The 16,805-nt window shown below is 41.6% G+C and overlaps 1 protein-coding gene across 3 annotated transcripts in view; it reads right to left on the reverse strand.

The window, feature by feature from the left end:
* Positions 1-3,572, reverse strand: part of BMS1 (BMS1 ribosome biogenesis factor) — a 46,389-nt gene extending 42,817 nt beyond the window's left edge. Inside the window, exons 1-3 of one of the 3 annotated variants that reach the window (XM_067710968.1) lie at positions 3,456-3,572; positions 1,358-1,567; positions 439-629 (exon numbers count right to left, since the gene is read on the reverse strand). In XM_067710968.1, the coding sequence (XP_067567069.1) occupies positions 439-629; positions 1,358-1,533 (367 nt within the window). In that variant the 5' untranslated portion in view covers positions 1,534-1,567; positions 3,456-3,572. Of the gene's footprint in view, positions 1-438; positions 630-1,357; positions 1,568-3,229; positions 3,423-3,455 lie in introns of those variants that run through there. The other 2 variants (XM_067710971.1, XM_067710969.1) reach the window with 2 other exon arrangements.
* Between the last annotated feature and the right edge of the window lie 13,233 nt (positions 3,573-16,805).

The following is a 16,805-nucleotide window of genomic DNA, read 5'->3' on the forward strand; positions in this document are numbered from 1 at the left end:
CAGACTTTAGAAACATCACCATTTCCCAGAGCAGACAAGTTCTCACAGGAAAAAGAAAGGAAAAACTCCCTCACTTCCACAAGAACGTGGCTTCAGGAGGGCAAACAGGTGCACCTGGTACATAGCAGGTACTCATTATCTGTTAAATGAAGGTGCTCACCATAACCAAGCCAGCCTGCCCAGGCCTGCCAAGCCTTTCAGAGGAGCACAGCTGGCAAATGCATACAACAGTTACAATAGGTATACATCTACACCATTATTATCTCTGGGAATCTAACCTTTTCTGAAGCTACAGCCACCTTAATAAAAGTACAAGAGCAGTAACATGGAGTGACAATATTACTTTACCATTTACCAGTGAAGAAAATGTTAAACAAAGACATGCATGTCCCACAGATGACAACACCTGCCATGTCAGTCTGTGACAGCACCTCCTACCTGACACGATTGTCACAGGGCCTCTGATCTCTGTCAGCTTCTGCCTGGTAAAGTTCCGAATGAGGCACTGGATCAAAGTGCTCTTTCCAACTTTTGGAGGCCCCATCACCACTACCACTATTGGTGGGGGCTCTAGTGGAGTTCGATCAACCACTGGAATGTGATGCTTTTTTGTCTTCAAATCCTGAGTCCTATTTGTTTAAAAAAAAAAAAAGTAAATTCACTTTCAAAATATAAAAGGCATCATCCCTAGAAGCACAAACTTTAAAGAGAGCAGAACAGACAATATGTGAATACAATTAGCTTGTTAACTTCTGGCGCCAATCCAAATAACCACTTCAGTAAATATATACAACACAATAGCAGAGCTGAAAACTATATACACCTTAAATCTGATTGCCTTATTAGTTGACTTTAATAGTTTAAAAAGAAAACAAGAGGCAAACATGGAGGCAGTGTACCATAATAAATAAAAGGAGAGGCTATTGGGTTAAATTTGGCTCTCCTACTAGGAGAAGTTAATTCAATAATGTTTAAAGTACACTGCCTTTAAAGTACATATAATAAGGACCCATTAAATAAAGCTATTTAATACTACATACTCCAATTACATGAAACATATCCAGAAAATAACACAAGCACACCTGTTACCATAGAGATTGTTTAAAGTTTACAAACAAAACAAATTCTATAAAGAAAAACTCTTTTTCTCTTGGACAAAAGAACCCCATCAGTGTGCAGATGCTGGAGGCAAAGTGACATCCACAGCAAAGACTTCTCACATTTCAGTAAAAGAAATATGACTTGCACCTTCATGTCCTTCAGAGTTGGAACAGACTCATGAATCCGAACCTCTGGAGAGGCTCCTACTATTTAAAAAGAATAATTGGAAGAACCACTAGACTCCAGCTAAACATACCTGTGAAAGGATCTCGCCATCCGCACAGCAGACTGGACTGCAAATGCTTTGGGGTTTCGCTTCCGGGCATCTTCCTCATCTCCAATTTGGAGATCCTGCAGACGACGTTTCTTCTTCTTTTCAGCTTTGGGCCCACTGTTTTTCTTTCTATGTTTCTTCTGGTCCTTAGTCTCCATAGTAGCTTTTTACCAATCCACAACTAACTCTAACCTACAGTGAGTTGGGTGGGGGCAGGGGAAGCATTTTACAATCCAGAAAACACCCAGAGAAAAACAGTAAATTTCATTTACTTCTTTACGAAGAGATATGTATTTGTTCACCCAACAGGTGTGGAAACTGCTTAATATTATCCCGACTTTTGGCACTTCCCTGGTGGCACAGTGGTTAAGAATCCACCTGCCAATGCAGGGGACACGGGTTCGAGCCCTGATCTGGGAAGATCCCACGCACCGCAGAGCAGCTAAGCCCGTGCGCCACAACTACTGAACCTGACCTCTAGAGCTCGCGAGCCACAACTACTGAGCCCTCGTGCCGCAACTACTGAAGCCGGCATGCCTAGAGCCCGTGGTCCGCAACAAGAGAAGCCACCGCAACGAGAAGCCCGTGCACCGCAACGAAGAGCTGCCCTCGCTCACTGCAACTAAAGAAAGCCCGGGCGCAGCGACGAAGACCCAACGCAGCCAAAGACAAATAAAATAAAATAATTATCACCAATTTCACTTATCTCTATTATGCTATAAATTAGTTACCTCTGCTTAAGTTACTTTTTATTTGTCCTAAATGTCTACATTAGCACTGTCCATTTCTGCAATGATGAAAATATTCTATATTTTTCAGCACAGTAGCCACCAGCCACATGTAGCTACTGAGAACTTAAAATGTACCTAGCGAAACTGAGAAATTGAATTTTAAATTTTATTTAATTTTAATTAATTCAACTCTAAATTTAAATAGCCATATGTGACTAGTGGTTACCATACTAACTCAGCCCTAAATATCAACTGGACTAATGAAGTGGCCTCCAAACTTACACTATTTTTAAGATATTTTATTCTGAAAAACTAAATCATTTTAACAACCCTCCAACATAACAGCAGTATTACTTTTACAACTGTTGAATATGTAAAATTTTCAAGTTCTAATACTCATCTATATGCCTTTAAAAAACAGCAGTATCTCCGTGCGTGAGATCTGACTGACTCTGGATGATGCCTGGACACCACATGGATTTGTAGAAACCCTTACAATGATTTCTGAGAGGCCCAGGAATTTATGGCCCATAAGTGGGAAACCACTGGATTAGAGAGTTCTTTAGAAAATTGGGTCGCATACAATCTGCTGCGCTTGCTTGAAAAAAAGGAGAGGTGGGGTGGGGGGGGGTCACTTCATTCAATTAAGGTACTGAATTCATTTCAGTTAGATATATATTTGCATCGTCCTATAATGCACTAGGCATTGCGCATGGAGACGGCTACAGCTGCGATCTGAACTAGTGGAAGAAATATAAACCCATGTCTTCTGTATCATGCTATAAGGGCCGCATCAGAAGTCTGCACAACCGCTGGAGGTCAGCCAGAGGTTTCCCACGGACACACACCAGAGGAAACAGAAAGTCCACATATACCAGCATAATGTCAAAAAATCCTAGCCGGGAGTCAGGAAAGCTGGGTTCTAGGAACGCTTTCACTAAACAGCTGGAGAATTCCAGAGACATTATTTCTCTTCTCCACTATATTTGGGTTCCGACTTGTACTGATGCCTTCCTCCTTTTTTCGGGGTATAGGGGTGGGAAAAGCACAGTTTGGAGTCCACAGATCTGGCCCCGGTTTAAGTCACCTGCTAGGATTACCCCGGTAGGAAACGACCTCTCACCTCTCACTGTCACCTCCCCTCCCGGTCCCGGCTCTCTGCGTGAATTCATTCAGCACTTCTCCGGCAGGTACCAAATATGTCTGCCCGGGCCACGAGGCGCTGCCCGGGGGCAGACTGTCCGGGAGAACCGAGCGAGGACCTTACCACGCGCGCGACTCGCGACCCTCCCGGAGTCCCAGCCCCGAAGACCCCACCGCCGCCGCCTAACCCAGCACGCGACCGTTACCGGGAACGCAACCGCTGCTCCTCCTCAGGCCCGCACAGACAGCGCCGGAAACGGAAGTGCAACGTACCCGAGGACTCTACACGCCGGCGGGAAACAGGGAGGCCAAAGAAAGAGAACTGCGGAGGGACGACTTTCAGGGGAAGACCGAAGGACGGCTCGTGATTGGCTGAGGGCGGACGCAGGCAAACTCTGCGCTTTGCTCTCCACCTGGAGCCCCGCCCCGCCCCCGCTGCCGCGCCGCGGGGTGCCGCTTCGCAGCCCAGCGTCCGCACTGCACTGGTGATACGCTGAGTCTCCGAGCCCCGGGTGCAGCGCACGACCGAGTTCACCCGGAGGCCGTGGTGACGGTGCGGCATGGTGCCAGCTCCCTGGTTCGGGACAAAAGCCAGAAATAACACATTTATCCTGGTCATCCCGGAGTCACTGCGCCGGCCCACTCCTGAAGCCCCAGGCACTGCGTCCTCCGACTGGCCCAATGGAATAGCACTCGGCTGGGAGTCTCAATGGTTGGTCCGCTTGCTCATCCTTAAAGATGACAGGGCTGGAGATTTCTCGGACGTCTTTAGTGCTAGGACCCTCTTTTGCTGGGACCAACAGACTCTTAGGGCAGGGACAGACTCTGACCCAGCACGAAATGCTTTGGCCTTTCTCTGTTGCAGGAAAAAGAGCTTTCCCTGGGGGATGCCCGTCTTGCTGTTTTCTTGAAGCACAGCTTTGCCTTCCCAGAGCTCTGCCCATTCCCACCTCTCGGGTGAGCTGGAATGCCCTAGTGCCTACAAAGCTAGGTACATTTTCAGAGTTTGAATCTCCCTCTTGTCTTGGAGGCTTTCTTTTCAATATGATCCCACCAAAGCACCCGAGGCTCAGTTCTTCTACCTCACAAAACTAGGCTCATCTATGCTTCATGCCTTTCCACAGCGGACCTGTTCTCTCCCTCAGCATCCCACAGGTATTCACTCTGCCTACACTACACATTCTGTGCTGTGCTTGGGAGGCTGCTGTATAGGGCACACACTTCTACCCCTGTGTCCACCTAAAGGAATTCTGTACTTGAGTGCTGGATCCTATCATCCCTTACTACTACAGAGCGTCACTCCAGCCCGTCTATTCTCTCCCCAGCATCATCAGTCTTTATTGGACTATTCCCATCACACAGTACGTAGTTATTTCTCTCATCTTCAAAACAAACGAACTCCACTTGACCCCATTTCCTCTGTCTGTTACTGCACCTTTCCCCTGCTCCCCTTTGAGGCAAAATTTCACAAAAGAACTGTCAATATGTTTTCTGGGGCTTCCCTGGTGGCGCAGTGGTTGGGAGTCCGCCTGCCAATGCAGGGGACACAGGTTTGTGCCCCGGTCCAGGAAGATCCCACATGCCGCGGAGCAGCTGGGCCCGTGAGCCATGGCCGCTGAGCCTGTGCGTCCGGAGCCTGTGCTCCGCAACAGGAGAGGCCACAGCAGTGAGAGGCCCGCGTACCGCAAAAAAAAAAGAAAATATGTTTTCTGGTTCCTCTCCTCCTATTCTTTGATTCACTTTGCTCCCAGAATACCACCTACCACCCTGGCTGCTCCTCCACGGTGGCCTTTGCTGGTTCTCCCACTCCTGCCTGACCTATTAAAGTGACAGCCCACAGGGCTCAGCCTTTGGTCTTCTTCTGTATCTATACTTATTCCCTTGGTGATTTCACTCTGTCTTTTAGTTTTATATGCCATCTGTATCAGTCACTGATTGACTGTAACTGTGCTACAGATTCATCCTTCATTACCCACTCTGCAAAAATGGAGTTAGGCCCTTTATATTTACTTTGACACTGGTATGATGTTAGGTTTTGTCAATAGAGGGTGATGGAGAGACTTTGCAGGAGGAAGCAGTCTTTCTTCCTGGTTCTGCTGTGCTTCCTGGCTGGGCTTCTGAAGGTGGGTACTTCTCCAGGGCCAGCTCCTCCGGTATGTGGTGGCCAGCAGCCACCCATTCCCCCATCCCAACTTCCCAGCAGTTCTGTCGTGGCGTGACTCTCCCAAGACACCGCCCCTTTCCCCAGCACCGAAAGAGGGATTTCCAACAAGTTCCAGTGGTGCAGCACCACAGGGACTCCCCTGACACTGGTAGGCCATGGCCACACCCCTCCAATGAGGTCTGGATCTCAGCGGTTGGGGGGCAAGTATGGGGCTGGGGGAGGGACCTCTTCCTGGGCCCTCCACCTCCACCCTAGGGTAGCGGCTGCTCCTCACATCTGCTGTTCTTATAGGCTTTAGAGTTCTCTTTACTTCTTACTAAGTCCATTTCTCATTGCTCTAATTCCCTGTTGTAGTTAATAATTCTTGGGGTTTTTTGCACAGTTAATTGAGTAATTTTATATTCTCCTTTTATCATTTGTTATAAGTTTCTTAAATAAGAGAATTTTATAGGCTATGTCACCAATGACATGTACAAAATAAGTTATAGGAAGAGATTATGTTTACACACACTTCAGCAATAGTGATATGGATGATTTATTCTGGAACACACTACAAGCCTTAAAATTCAGTAATTGGGAAATTAAAGGCTAAAAATTTGTAGCAAAACACATTGCAGAATAAATCAAATATCTCTCAGCAATGGAAAATAATAACAACCACTATTTAATTGTTAAACAGTAAAAATAGCTAACATTTATTTAGCATGTGAAAGACACCTTAGTAAGCATTTTACATTTCATCATACATTTCATTTATTCCTCACAAAACCACTGTCAGTAAGGTATATTTTTACTGTCAATTTATTACTAAGGAAAATGAGGCAAAGAGAGCTTTAGTAGCTGGTGATTTCTTAACAGTGTCAGGATCAAGACTTAAACCAGGTAGTTTGACACCAAGGCTAATACAGGAGAAATGAGAAACTAATATTTCTCAAGAAAATACTGCAAACACACTGAAAACTAAGCATCTGTATTATAACTCTTCCTGTAGTATTAGAAAATAGAATCCAAACTGGATTGGGCAAATGGAGGATGTATTGGTTAATAGAGCTGACAGGCCCAAGAGTATAAATTACTTCAAGAAAAGCCTGATTCAAGGGCACACATAATGGCACATCTCTCCATTTGCGGTTATGTTTTCCTTTATCATGGATTCTGTATTTAGGCTTCATTTGGTATCAAGATGGCTCTCAGCAGCAATAAGTCCACATCCACCAGGTTAAATTTCAAAGAGGAAAGGAAAGGAGAGGGTTGAGGAAGAAGGGAAATGAGAAAGAGATACTTCCACAGAAGTCCTAGCCTGTAACTGTTGAATTGTAAAATACCATCCTGTAATAATTCTTAACATAAACTTTGCCTGTTCAAATTACAGTGTGGTTTCTTTTTCCCGATTGGACCCTGATCAATATAATATCATTTGCCAACGACTCCCAAATTTGTATCAATGACTCAGACCTCTCTCCTGAACTCCAGCCACCTCCCTGACAATCCAGCTGGATGTCAAATAGACATCTCAAACGTAACAGGCCCTAATGGAACTAATGATCTTCTCTCTAACCGGCTGCCCAGCTTTTATCTCAGGTGATGACAGTTCTGTCCATAAACATGATTAGGCCAAACGCCGTGGACATATCCTGGCCTCCTCTCTTTTTCTATCCTCCATATCTAACCTGTCAGGAAATTGCTGTTGATCCTACCTTTAAAATATAACCAGTATCCAACCACGTATCACCATCTCCAGTACTCCTGCTCTGGGCTGAGCCCCATCTTACCACACATGGGTTACTGCACGACCTCTTAGTCCTCCTCCAACCACCCTTACCCTTGCACAGTCACTTCACAATGCAGCAGCCAGAGTGATCCTGTAAAAACGTAAGGCATCAGTCGCAATTTAAACTGGTATAAACACCTTGGAAGATGGTTTGACATATCTATTATTACTGAGCATACACCTACTCCACAAGCCAGCGACAGAAATATATACTGAAAGACATGTACAAGAATGTTCATAGCATTGTCCAAACTTGGAAAACCCCAAAAGTCCATCAATAGAAGCAGGAACAAACTACAGTATGTTCATACAATGGAATAATACGTAACGATGAAAATAAGCTGCCTTGAGCAACAACACAGATGATACTTAGCAAAAGAAGACACAAGAGAATATGTTGTATGACTCCATTTATATAAAATTTGAAACTAGGCAATAGAAGTCAAGATAATTTACTTTTGTAGAGGAGGGGATGTATGACTAGGTTGGGTCCTGGGGACAGCTTCTCGAATGCCAGTGACGTTCTCTTTCCTCATCTGGTGCTAACTGATGGGTATGTTTACTTTGTAAATATTTATTGGGCTGTACACTTGTGCTTTGTGTGCTTTCTGAGTGTATATTTAATTTTCAAGTTTATAAAACAAGTAAGATCATGTCATTCATCTGCTCAAAGCCCTTCAACGGCATCCATTTCACTTCAGGAAAAAGTCAAAATCCTTACAATAACCTCTCAGCTCTGCAGACTTCGGTCCCATCTTCTCAGACCTCATTTCCTATTACACTCTCCTTTGCTCACTGGACTTCAGTGCCACTGGCCTCCTTGCTCTTCCTTGAAGATGCAGGCATCTTCAAGCCTCTGCCTCTGCATTGGTTTCTCTTCCTTCAGATATTTTGAGCCTCTGCATTGGTTTCTCTTCCTTCAGATATTCATGTAGCCAGTTCCTTCATCTCCTTTAAGCTTTTGCTCAACTGTCCCCTCTCTCTGAAGCCTTTTCTGACTTCCTACCCTCACCCCCAGTGCTCTTATCCTGACCTAATTTTTATAGCATTTATCACCTTGAAACATACAAACATGTAATTAACTATCTCTCTCTGCTAAAGGCAGGGAATTTTGTATGTTTTATTCACTGGTACAAGTGGCTAGAACAGTGCCTGGCATATATAATACCTGTTTGTTGAATAATAAATGGATTTAAATGAAAATGTGGTGGCATCTTCTGACATGATCCCAATGACCCCCACCCGCTAGTATTCACACCTTTGAATTCACCCTGGAGTTCGAAGCTGGACCTACTGACTCGCTTCTAATGAATGGAATCTAACAAAAGTGATTGGATGTCACTTCCGTGGTTAAGTTATAAATGACTGTGACTTCCTTCCTGTGGGTATACTCTCTCCTGCCATCTCAGATTGCACACTTTCATGAAGCAGGCTGAGGACAGCCTCCAAGTGTTCCTCTCAAGTGAGGGACTGAGGCCCTCAGGCTAAGAGCCTGCACAGACCTGAATCCTGCCAACAACCATGGTGAGTGAGCCTTGAAGCTTATCTTTCCCCAGTTGACCTTTGAGATGATAACAGCCAAGACTGTGGTCTGTCAGAGACCCTAGGCCAGAGGGACCCATCTAAGCTGTGCCCAGATCCTGACCCACAGAAACTGTGAGATAAAAGTGTTGCTGTAAGCCACTAAGTTTTGGGGTAATTTGTTACACAGCAATAAATAACTAATACAGGAAAACAAAACATGAACCTGTTAAACAATAAAGATAGAAAGCAGAAGTCGGAGAAAAAACATGAATGCTTATAAGTACCTACAATTTGACAGGCACTTCCAGATGCTTTTAATGTTATCTCAAAAATGGATATACAGTAAGTGACATGTTAGAGTTCTCCAGAGAAACAGAATAGGGGTGTGTGTGTATGTAGAGAGAGAGAGAGAGAGATCTATTTTAAGGGACTGGCACACATGATTGTGGGAATGGCAAGTCTGAAATGTGCAGGGTAAGCCACCAGTCTGAGACCTAGGGAAGAATTAATGTTGCAGCCTGAGCCTCTAGAGACAGAATTCCCTCTCTTAAGGCCTTCAACTGATTGGATGAGGCCCACCCACATTATGGAACGTAATCTGGTTAACAAAGTCTACTTATTTAAATGTTCATCTCATCTCAAAAAAAAAAAAAAAAACCCTGCAGAGCAACATCAGAACTGGTGTTTGATGAATTATATGGGTACTGTGACCTACTCAAGTTGACACATAAAATTGACTATCACAAATGGCAAAGCTATTGGATTTCAGGTAAGGGAAAGAACAGCATGGGCTAGAGCTGTCAGGGCATTTTTCAGAAGATTCATCAAAAATGGGTTAACAGGGACTTCCCTGGAGGCGCAGTAGTTAAGAATCCGCCTGCCAATGCAGGGGACACGGGTTCGAGCCCTGGTCCAGGAAGATCCCACATGCCACAAAGCAACTAAGCCTGCGCACCACAACTGCTGAGCCTGCGCTCTAGAGCCCACGAGCCACAACTACTGAGCCTGCATGCCACAACTACTGAAGCCTGCATACCTAGAGCCCCTGCTCTGCAACGAGAAGCCACCACAACGAGAAGCCCAAGCACTGCAACGAAGAGTAGCCCCCACTCGCCGCAACTAGGGAAAGCCCCCGCGCAGCAACAAAGACCCAACACAGCCAAAAATAAAAATTAATTAATTAATTAATTTTAAAAAATGGGTTAACATAGGGACTTCCCTGGCAGTCCAGTGGTTAAGACTCTGCACTCCCAATGCAGGGTGCATGGGTTCGATCCCTGGTCAGGGAACCAAGATCCCACATGCCGCAGCCCAAAAAAAAAAAAAAAAAACGGGGTTAACATGGTTGAAGAAGATAAGGAAGAGGTTTACATATGAGAAAAAGACACATGAGCAAAGACTGCAAGCATTTAGGGTAAATAGAATTAATATTTTTGCCTATCAAGTACTTATTTCTTTGCATTATGAAATAGTGCAATGCCCCTGGCCACCAGTATAAAAAAAATGCAATGTAAAAAATACATATTTGATACAAAGAATGAAACACAGGCATACACATTACCCAACTTAAGGAAAATAATATAACCAATAATCTTAAAGCTCCCTATGTGCCCTCCTCAATGAGATCCTGGAAAAAGCAACCCTTATTAATAATTTTATCATTATGAATACCATATTCATTATAGTTTTATTGCTATGTACACTTCCATAAATTATGTATTAAGTTAAATATTTTTAGACTGCTACATAGTATTCTATTATATGAATATAATATTATAAATTTATTCATTCTTCTGTCTACTATATGTTTGGGTTGCTACTAGCTTTGGGTTTTGCTCTTATAAACAATGTCTCTTGGTACATATGTGAAATTGCCAGATCAGAGGAGCTCACGTGATACTGCCAAACGATTTTCAAAGTAAGTCTACCACAACGATGAGATAATACTACACGCATATTAGAATGACTAAATTTTTTTAAAAATCTACAAGACCAAATGGTGGTGAGGCCGTGGAGCAACAGGAATGCTCATTCATTGCTGGTGGAAATGCAAAATGGTGCAGCCCCTTTGGAAGACAGTTTGGCTATTTCTTACAAAGCTAAATACACTCTTACCACACAATATGGCAATCATGCTCCTAGGTATTTGGCCAACTTACTAGAAATTTATCTCCATGCAAAAACGTATTCATAATAACCCAAAAGTGAAGCAACCAAGATGTCCTTCAACAGGTGAATGTATAAGTATGATACATCCAGACATTGCAATATTATTCAGTATTGAAAGGGAATCACACAACAATATGAATGAATTTTAAATGCCTTTTGCTAAATGAAAGCAGTCAGCCCCCAAAATATGACATTGCAGAAAAGGCAAAACTCTAAGGATGGAGAACAGATCAGTAGTTGCCTTATTATTGTCAGTAACCCTTATTTCAACAAAAGGACAGTGGGGTCAAAAGAACACAGGAGTCATTTTGAAAGGACTCCCAGTGACCAAAGATGGGACCATTTAAGCATAGAAGAATAGACTGCAATTGATTGAAAACCTTTAAATATGTAAAAGTCCAAGAATTCAAATAATACACAGGAGATAGATGGAGAGGGAGCAGAAGAAAAACAGAACCTCATTGGTCAGCATTGGAGAAAGCTAGAAAATCAACCCTTTACTCTGAGATTAATGATGGACAATTTTCCTTTAAATAACTCCAACCATAAATACGGAAATGATCTAATTAGAAAAATACATTTTTGACCCTCATGAAACAATTGTTTCATGCAATAATTATTAATGATGATATAAGGATTAGAAGAAACTTGATGGGGAACCTTACAAAACCACCAAGCTGTCATCACCTAAAACCAGTGATCAATCTTAGGGTCACTATAAGTGTGAGTGTCAAAGATTATACGAGTGTCTACTCATATGATGATAACAACGTATACGGCACCACCTATCAAGTATTCGGGCCCTCAAAAGCTGAACCTGAATCTAGTCAAGCCTTCAGTTCTAACTTCCTGCTTATAAGAAATACAAGGGATTTGAGAACAATTTCAAATGCCACCACCAGGAAGCAATCAGCCAAATCAACAATCAAGCAATATATTACAGGGCAATGGACCTGTTTTCTTCAAGTCAATGGCATAAAAAAGAGGGGTGGGAGACAGCATTCAATTTAAAAAAGACTTGAGAGACCTAACCACCAAATGCATAGTGTGGACTGCGTTTGAATCCCGATTTGAACACACCAACTATAAAAAGATATTTTTGAGACCATCAGGAATTCTGAGTGTAGACTGGACATTAAATAACATTAAAGAATTACTAAAGTTATTGGGTTTGATAACAGCACTGTGGTGTTATACAAGAAAATGTCTAGTTTTTAGGATCCATACTGGAGTATGTAGGAGTAACATGACATGGTATCAGAGATTTGCTTTAAAAGTTGACAAGAAAACATAAAAGAAAAAAAGATAAAAGAAGTGTATCAAAATGTTGACATTTGTTGATCCAAGTGAAGGGCATCATCCAATCCCCCCTACTTTTGTGTATATTTTTTTAAACTTCTATAATAAAAAGCTTTTTAAATGGCCTCTCTCCTTTGGCCTCACATTATCCAGCAGCCACATACTTTTTCTTTCTTCCCTCATAAAGAGATGCTTCTTAAACGTGTTGTCAATTTTCAGTCTCCATTTTCTCACTTTACCTTACTTTTCAATGCACTACAATTTTGATTTCACACCCACGGCTCTAAATTACCTTCAGTAAATTCCCCAGTGATTTCTGTGTCATCACATTGCAAAGTTTCAATTTTTATTTCATTAGATGTCCAAGGACCATTGAAGAGTTACACATTTTGCTCAAAAGTGACTTCCTTGGGCTTCATGTATATATATATATCTCCTACTGATTCTGATTCTCTGGAGAACCTTATCCTCTTTTTTACTATATTGAATACCTTCTGTGCTTACTGGCTGCTTCCACCACAAGAATGCAAGCTCTGTTCAGATTAGAACTTTGTCTCGTTTGCTCACTTTGTGCCTAAACCATAGAACAGGATCTGGCACATAGTTGACGCTCAGTAAATAATTACAAAAGCGACAGAACATTTTATTAATATTTTAAAATACTTTTGACCGGTCAGTTTTTAAATTCTAAATCTTGAATCCATGTGAAACTTTTTGTTACATGCTAAAGATCTAACCTTACCGAGATAGTTAGCAGTACTTTTTAAAGCCACTAGTATTTGGTATCCCAGGAGCTAGGAAACTCATCCCAAGAAACTCCACCAAATTTCATCACATTTATGGTACCTAGACATTTGGGTGAATTGCTCTTTCTCAAAATCCTCTAAATCTGTGAATGTTCCTGGCGTTCCAGAAAATCATCTTTCTGACTGCAAGGTAAGGCTGGAATTCAGTAAGACACTATCAGGCTAGTTTTCCTTCAAGGGCTTTGTAGGCACTGGCTTCATAAATAGACCTTGTTCCTTAAAAATGACATCATATCCAGGACTTCCCTGGCAGTCCAGGGAACTGGACTGTTTTAATGTTTCAGTTTCAGTTTACAAAAGCAGAGTCTACTAAATTGTTTTGGATTATAAATAGAAAAGTTTCCTCATAAATCCAGTGAATTATTTTGCTAGGCTGCTGTAACAAAATACCAAAGGCTGAGTGGCTTAAACAACAGAAATGTATTTTCTCACCGTTCTGAAGGCTAGAAGTCCAAGATCAAGGTGTCAGTAGGTTTGGTTTCTCAAGAGGCCTCTCTCCCTTGGCTTGCAGATGGCAACCTTCTTGCTGTGTCCTCATGTGGACTTTCCCATGTGTGTGTGTTTGTGTGTGCTCCTAATGTCTCTTTGTGTGTCCACATTTCCTCTTCTTATAAAGACATCAGTCAGATTCATTAAGGCCACCCTAAAGACCTCATTTTAACTTAATCGTATCTTTAAAGATCTTATGTCCAAATACTGTCATGTTTGGGGTACTGGGTGTTGGGACTTCAATATATGAATTTTGGGGGAACACAATTCATCCCATAACATACAGGAAATAGAAAATTAAAACAACATAAAATATTCCTATGAACAGCAATAATAAAATTTTTCTCATCAATTCATTTGATCCAATGTAATATATTCTTGTTCCTCTGGGTCTTGGGTTACTAGCCTGCTCTCCTGAAGCCATCTACTTTTGGGCTGAAGAGTCTTAGAAATCCCGAGTCCACTGGTAAAGTCTGAAAGTTGTCCAAGTGATGTTATCTCAGAAGCTGTAACCAGGAGTCTATTCTTTGAAGTATCCATCATTGAAGTACTTTGGACAGTACTATACCATGAGGCTCCATGACTGTCCTTTGCTGAAGACAGAAACTCTGACCTGTTGAGCTTATAGCAGAGTGCTCAGGCAAGCCTCAGAATGAAAAACTACCTGCAGATGACAGACACTTGGTGGCTGTGGTTAATTTATATCTGTAGCAAATAATAACAGAATGAGAATACACTTCTCTGTTGAAGAATTGTACATAACTACTTCATAAGAATTTTATTCCTAAGGTTATAAACATATTATCAACAGAGAGGGCACTGACAAATCTCCAGAGATATCCATAAAGTATAAAATTTCTGAAATATTTATATTAATAACACTTTACCTTTACAAATTTAACCTAGGGCAGATTGAGGAGTATCTCTTCTGATTTGTTAACTCTTCGCATGCAACTTTTACAATAGTAACTCATCAAACCAGCCTAGTTGTTACTAGCATCTCTCCTAAGTTGAAGGAACAAATCTTTGCGATTTTTATTTGAATAAAACCTCAGACAGTTCTAGGTGTTAAAGCTATCCTGCCCACACAAAGATCATTGTCCTTACCTATCCTCAAGCAGAAAGAGACCTGATATCTTGTCCTTTATCCCTCACTTCAGAGGAAAAGGGCTCTGATTGAGCCAACAAGGGAAAGCTCCTTGTTCTGTGCTAAGAAAGATCACAAGACAAGGAAGGATCAGATGGATTCCCTTGAACCTCTCTTGGAGCCATCTACATGATTTTTCATGGCCACTTAAGTTGTCATAGGAGCAACTGCTGAGTCCACACATTTGATCACAAAATTCCAAATGAAGCTCTGACACTCAGCTCCAACTCTTTAACCTTGCTCTCCAGGCAGACTGAACCAGTGAAATGGTGATTGGGGGGCATAGTCTAGGACATCTGAGAGCTTCCTGGGGGTCTCATCTGAACTGCATTCTTGAGTTACCAACTTTTCAGAGAATATGATGGAAGCTACTGACACTCCCAAGGAACATGTAGTTCGTGTATGAACAAGATTATAAAAACCTGGGGTTGCTGGTTAGGAAATATGCTGAATTAACAATGTCAGTTTCCTCATACCTGCTTATGAAACCCTGAATATATTCCAAAGGGGAGATGGTGGGAGCTCCAGAACCCATTGACCTCCAAACCCAACATCATTGCATGGAACTGAAATTCCAGAGGAGTGTAAAGTGACCAGATGAGGCAAACCATTTTTTATGCACGATTCTGGTGCTCAAGATGAAAAAAGAATTCTTATTTACACAACTGATGACAATATTCACTATATCAGTGCCAGTACAACAAGATTCACTGATGGCATCTTCAAGATGACACCAACACATGTCACTCAATTATTTACTGTGCACAGTCTAGTACTGGGTTATACTATGCCACTGATTTATGCACTGACAATGAAAGGATGAGAAGACACAGATATACATGTATGAGAAAGTACTTGAATTTGCATGGGAAAGAAACCTCAACATTAACCCTTCATCATGCATGATGAATTTCAAGATTGCAAATATCAGTAAGATTCAATTCCCCTTACCAAGTGCATAAGTAAAAGAATGCTTGTTACACAATCACTGTGGTAAAACATGTCTTCTTTGGATCTAACGCCAGGGTATATGACAATGTACAGTAACACCTGTACATCCCTGTTGTTTGAACTTCCATTTGCCTATGGAAGTTATAAATGAAACTTTTGAGTACACTGTGGAGACTGCAAAAGAAAATTTAGATACCTAATGGATTATGTAGAGAGAGTATATGTTCATGGAAGGCATGGCAGAAGCAGAAAACCAGAAACTGCAAGATTTCCACCAGAAACTTGGAATGTGTATACATCAGTACTAACTGGTGATCAGAGGACAAACAACACAGTGAAAGGCTGGCATAACAAATTTCCAAAGCTGATGGTAGTGCATCATCCTTCAATTTGGAGATTTACTGAAGTGTTAAAGGATGAATAGCAAAGCAATGAATAAGTTATCACCCAGTTCTTGGTGGTCACATTCAAAGAGGGCCATCAATTTCACAACGATACTAACAAAATCAAATTCATATAACCAAAATTGTTAGCAGATATAACGAACATGAAACCAATAATCAGGTCAATATATACTCAGGAGCAGTTGGTCATCGACTGAAGAGCAACCCTGCCAAACTTCACGACGAGGAAGAATAAATGTGAAATCCAAAATCCATCATGAATTACAACAAAAATTACATAAATTTTTAATGAAGTTAAATGTTTGCATTATTTAATGGATCAGGGACCAAATGTCGCAATGGATGTTTTGGACAGGACCAAATGTCCTGAAAGGGTTCCAGGACTCACATCAGATACCAAAATTCATGGATGCTGAAATCCCTTATATAAAATGGTGTATTACTTGCATATAATTTATGCATGCCTTCTCATGTACTTTAAACCAACTCTAGATTAAATAATACCCAATACAATGCAAATAATATGTAAATAGTTGTAAACACAACTCTAGATTAAATAATACCCAATACAATGCAAATAATATGTAAATAGTTGTAAACACAATGTAAATGGTATGTAAACAGTGCTGGCATGCAGTAAATTCAAGTTTTGCTTTTAGGAACTTTCCAGAATTTATTTTTCAAATATTTTCAATTCGTGGTTGGTTGAATGCATAGATGTAGAACCCTCGGGTATGGAGGGCCAACTGTATCTTACAATTTTATTTATCAGTCATAGCCAAAAAGCTGAAAATAAATTAGGTTAGATCATTATCTCCTGTATCATACAGAG

This window comes from Pseudorca crassidens, chromosome 16 (genome assembly GCF_039906515.1).
Source record: "Pseudorca crassidens isolate mPseCra1 chromosome 16, mPseCra1.hap1, whole genome shotgun sequence".
Classification (NCBI taxonomy): Eukaryota; Metazoa; Chordata; class Mammalia; order Artiodactyla; family Delphinidae; genus Pseudorca; species Pseudorca crassidens.